The sequence below is a fragment of the Centruroides sculpturatus genome, unplaced genomic scaffold (genome assembly GCF_000671375.1).
Source record: "Centruroides sculpturatus isolate CEXI.00-Female unplaced genomic scaffold, Cexi_2.0 scaffold1549, whole genome shotgun sequence".
In the NCBI taxonomy this organism is placed as follows: domain Eukaryota; kingdom Metazoa; phylum Arthropoda; class Arachnida; order Scorpiones; family Buthidae; genus Centruroides; species Centruroides sculpturatus.
The window spans coordinates 4,243-9,539 of NW_019385872.1; the positions used below are offsets into that span (position 1 = coordinate 4,243).

Sequence of the window (5,297 nt, forward strand, 5' to 3'; positions counted from 1 at the left end):
AATTAATCAACTAGTCCAATATTTCCACAAAAAAACTTTATTCCGCTCTCAGGGACCACTACTTTGCAGTCCCTCTCTCTCTCGTGTCCCGAATTCCTTCTTCCCGCGTTTTCTTCCTGGGTCTTAACGGCCCCTCGTTAGCGTGTGTCGATGGATAGATCGCATCTGCCCCGACGAAACCGCCCGAGAGGGAGGGCGAGAGGGTTTGATATCACCACAAATACAGTTATCTTTGGTAAAGGAAGTCATAATTTTCTTAATATACTGTTTTTCATACGTAGAATATTTTGTTAAATGATATTTTGGATTTCTTTTTGAGCGAACCAGCCATGTTTTATGCTGGTTCAAGCAATCTCTATTTAAGGAAAAATTAATGTTTACATGGTCTACTGTTAGAAAGTTTTTGTTGAAATTTATCATTCTGACTCAAAATTCGTGTCAAGGTGGAAACAACACTATACAGTTACATCAATTTATTATTTACAGAATTACTATAACAAAAATACTTACGATAAATAATAACCTCAGTGTCTTGATCTCACAATATATAATTTTACAGAAAGTATAAACAATATTTATAAAATGCATTCAAATTTAATAGTTCAAATTATTCGAGAAGAAAAGATTTATTCGGAGCTGTACTCTAACTGAAAATTTTGTTTATTCTGAAGATACATTAAAAGTTATGCCATCCGAATTTTCGATTGATCTCTGTCTCAGGTCAATCAATTTAAATATAGGCTTATAATCATGTAGGAACATGCCTTATAATGGGCATAAATATCTTATGCGTGCCAAAGTTTTAGATTTCGAATAACGATATCTAAAGAAATAAAACGAATAAGGTTTAATTAGAATAAATGAAAAGAAGCTTATTGACAAAACGGATGATCGAGTGATAAATCTAAAGGATGCTTGAAAAGAAGACAGGTGATAAACCGAAATCGTGTGATAGCTTCGCCACTCTTGAGTTACACCAACCAAATCTATATTCCATGAGTATATTCTTGTCAATATATAAGGATTAGAGTTCAAAATTTTAAACAGTTTTACCCAAGTAAAAGGTAGGCAAATAGGGTGTTTAAATGCTGCCTTTCACTGTGCATACAATAAACTGTTTCATATTCTCAACTTATTATATTGACAATTCTTGTGTTTAGCATAAGTCTATTCCTCAACAAGATGCTATTTTCTGTTTCAATTTCATACATTCCACGTATCTATTCCAGCAAGAAAGTGTAGTGTGTAAAATTAGGATAGAAAAAGTTATAAAGCTTATTCATCCCCTTTAACATATATTAAGCTCCATGTGTTAAAAGCTCAGAACTCTGACTCTTGAACATCATTCGGCCATAAAATTCTTCACAAGAAATACAGTTAACAAGAAACTTATTATAGTCTTAATATAAGGAACATTTTCTATGCAGCTCTCCGTGTATTTCTTTTGTTGATTTCTGGGTTATTTTTACTTTCCATAGTCTAATTTATACGATAGGCAAAACACATACAGAATGTAAACAAATATATAGGCCTAATTATAGTGTATTGTACAATCGAATCTGAGAAATCATTTCTTTGTGTTGAAGACCATATTATGATGGTGCCACGTGCTTCGAAGTTAATTCATTCCAGGAAGCCGTTCGAACTATGAATCGTTCGAAAAACGAATTAATTTTCCCCATTAGGAATAATGGGAACTGAATTGATCAATTCCCAGACCCTAAACAATGCCTATTTCAATAAATTTAAAACAGCATATACAGTAGACCCCTATAACACTGTTATATTCCATGTTGTACGAGTCACTTAGATTTTACAAATACCTGAGCCGTTCACAGCCAGGCACACGTATTTGTAAAATCTAAGTGACTCGTACAACATGGAATTCAGGGGCATGCCGTGACATTTGATGATAGGGAAGCTGTGTTTTTGTAACAAGCCGACTTCCAGGGGCAATCAGTCAGCAATAGTCTAGGGTCCATTCGTATTCGTTTGTTCGATAAGCCAGTAAAAACCGCATACTTCTCTAAATGTATTTTTAATTAATAGATTATCTAACGCACTTAATAAATAAGCAAGTTCAATATAATTAACTCTGTTTTATTAGATTTAATAGATTCTCTACGCCCTCTAAATTCCAATTCTCGCTTCGATAACATCTACTAATTAAAATATAATATATCTATTAGCCGTAACTATCTCGTTATAATTTTCAATATTTATTTTATATTGTGTACTAATGTTAAATTCTATTCTATTTTGATTTCCAAATTGCTTCAATTTTACGAAAGATTCGATGAGAGATTTAGGATTTTCGTGTTTTTTGCCAGCTTTACTCAAATTATTTAAATCGTCAAAGCCAATCTCATTCTACACACTAATTTTATTTTAAAATAGTAGGCAAGGCCAACAAAACGATTTTTGCATTTTTATGCATCTACAAAGCATTTTATATCTTCATAAATTTTATCGTGAAAATGTCGAACAAATTTTTCTGTCGACTTATTTATATTTAATTTAGGCATTGGTAGGCTATAATTAATAATAATTTATTAATTAGGCTTTCTCTTTTAATAATGTTTTCTTTTTCATTATAAGGTCTCGAGTCAAAACTTTTTGAAATAAATTTTCAATATCACAATTACATTCTAAATTGCTAGCTATAATATAAGATCTAAAATTAAAAATAAAATTATAGAAACTTACTTGTTAAAATAAAATGTGTGATCGATATACAATTATACATACCTGGTACAAAATATTCGATTGTATGAATATAGTTTTGTGAAGAAACTTACATAAAAATAGCATAAGATATTCTTTACTTTTTAAATATTAAAACAATCCACTTAGTTAAAAGTGCTCCCTATCAGTGACTCGTGGATGAAATCAGAGACAATCTTGGTAGGTGTGCGGTGCGTGCATTATAATCGTACACCTACCCCCGAGGGTGCCGATACCGGTTAAAGTCTTTTGTCGTATCACTAGTATATCTCAATGGACCCGACAGGGTTGTTGTAAATTTTAAACGTTTCTCATCATAGCTGTAAAAATCTAAATACGTTAAATTTAATAGATTGTCCGTCTTTTGTTTTCTAACTAATTTGTTTTAGGACCAGGTGTTGTCCACGGAAATTTCCAAAATTTACAACTTTTCGATCACTCTCGTCGAACTGGAAAAATTTCTGTCTTTATTACATCTAATACAGTATTTCGAAGAAATCAGTCCCCACCGTACTCGGCTATAGATTGGTTCGGTTAAGCTTTTGTTTAAGTAATATTCCTGCTCTTTCGTCAGGGTTTTGTTTATGTTCCCAATTCCCTAATCGCTTAATTATTTAACCACTTCTTAAGTAGAAATAAGTCGAAACCGGTTACTTTGTACTCGAATATTTGTAGTCTCGGGAAAAAGTGTAAAGACAAATTTTTATGACAAACGGATACATAAATCGTAAATTTAAGGAAAATAAATTCTAGAGCTTTCTCTGTACCTCGTGCATCTCTCTCATTCATTAAATTTAGTTATAAGTGACGCTGTCGAAGTAATAATTAATTTTTTAACATTATACAAGAATTGTACACTTTTTTTCTACATCCCCTTAAAGATGGGATGTACGAAATCGTAATATCACTGGTTTAACATCGAAATCCGTGAGTAATATAAAATCGGAAAGCGGAATAAATATATCAAATATTTTAATGGATTTTTTAAACTCCTGTCAACTATACAGAACTATCGTAAAAACATACCAGTAAATTCTTATTGGTTGGGTTAAGTTATACATCTACTCGTTATTCGCGTAATCGAAATATTTAGTGAGCAGGCGGCTAACAGCCCAGAACCGGTCCTTGATAGAATTTGAATCGTTATAAGTGTGTAGCTTCCACCCAAGGTCGTAGGCTTCCACTGGCTAAACCGGGTGAGGTTGGTGCTCTGTAAAGCGCATGCGCAAATCTGGGTTTTTGAAATCTGACAATACAGAGATTCCACTCCGCCACTAATATTCGAATATACAATAGCAATCTTATTTATTTATTTTTTTTCACATGTAGTATAGAAATTTGTAATAAGATACATTTTTTTTTATTTTTAATGAAAGGGGCGGAAGACCAGGACTACTCAGGGGTATCGCCTGGGTGAAAAAAAGGAGGAGGAGGGGTGATGGATGAGGGGGGTGAAAGTGTGATAGGAAAGATGGTGAAGTTGAGAGAAATCGTCAGCGCGAACAACACAGTAATTTAAATAGGAGGATACATGTGCATGATGCGAAAAGAAAGAGTGTACACATAGTTATGGCACGTTACATATGAAAGAAAAGCTTTGTGGTTATAGAATAAATATAAATACCGGAGTTGAAAATGGTGATAGTTACAAACGGGTGCATGTTTCGCCGGTTATAACAAGGCCCCTGGTGTAGAGGTCAACTGTCGTGTGAAGAATCCCTTGTCTGATTCCGGTTGGTGAAGTCTGGATTTAAAGCGCCGGTTTCCCGGATAAATTCGGTAAGACCGTTGTAGGTGGCACTGTTGTTGATGAGGAGATCGGGCGTGCAGGGCCAGTTGAATCCTTCAATGAGGGCTTTGTGAATAAGTTGAGTTCTCTGTGTGTCATAGAGATTGCATTCAAAGATGAAGTGCAGGGGATCCTCTATAGCGCCACTGTCACACTGACAGAAGGGGGTATCGCTGTGGTGGAATCTATTGAGATATTGGCGAATGTTCCCATGGCCAGTGGGGAGTTGGCTGGTGAAATAATTGCCATATATGTGGTTGAGAGAGAGACGGTTGGGAATGTTAGGCAGGAATTTAAAGGTAGTCCTACCAGTGTCCGCTTCTTCCCATTCCCTCTGCCACATGTGGATGAGCGTTTCTCTAATGAGATTCTTGATAGCCACCGTTGGAATGTCATCAAAGCTTGGTGTAACAGGAGAAGTGGCTGTCTCCTTAGCCAGCACATCTGCTTCCTCATTTCCTATTACACCTTGATGGGCGCGGGTCCACAAAAAGTAAATGAGGTTGCTTTTGTTTTTCTTCAGTTCGTCCATGATGAGTTGGTGGAGATAGTTACGCTGGGTTTTCTTGCTTATGCTCCAAAGAGCGGCCTGGCTGTCAGAGCAGATGCAGACCTGCTTCCCGCGAAGCTGATTGGAATTGTTGATGTAGACCAATGCTTTGTAGATGGCGTACTGTTCTGCTTGCATAATAGAGCAGTAACCTGCAAGTTTAAAGCCCTTTTTGTGGACTGGATGTGTACAGTTGCTATTTCTGTGCACGATGGCAGCGCCCGTACCAAAAAA

General features: G+C 35.4%; 1 protein-coding gene across 1 annotated transcript; it reads right to left on the minus strand.

Moving 5' to 3' along the window:
• Window positions 1-4,421: 4,421 nt before the first annotated feature.
• On the minus strand, window positions 4,422-5,201 carry LOC111642659. The gene has a single exon (XM_023389030.1). The coding sequence runs from the start codon at window positions 5,199-5,201 to the stop codon at window positions 4,422-4,424; it is 780 nt and encodes a 259-aa protein (XP_023244798.1).
• Window positions 5,202-5,297: the final 96 nt, after the last annotated feature.

Excerpts from the sequence above, each read along its gene's own strand:
- LOC111642659 (XM_023389030.1), bottom strand. The coding sequence starts at position 5,201 with ATGCAAGCAGAACAGTACGCCATCTACAAAGCATTGGTCTACATCAAC.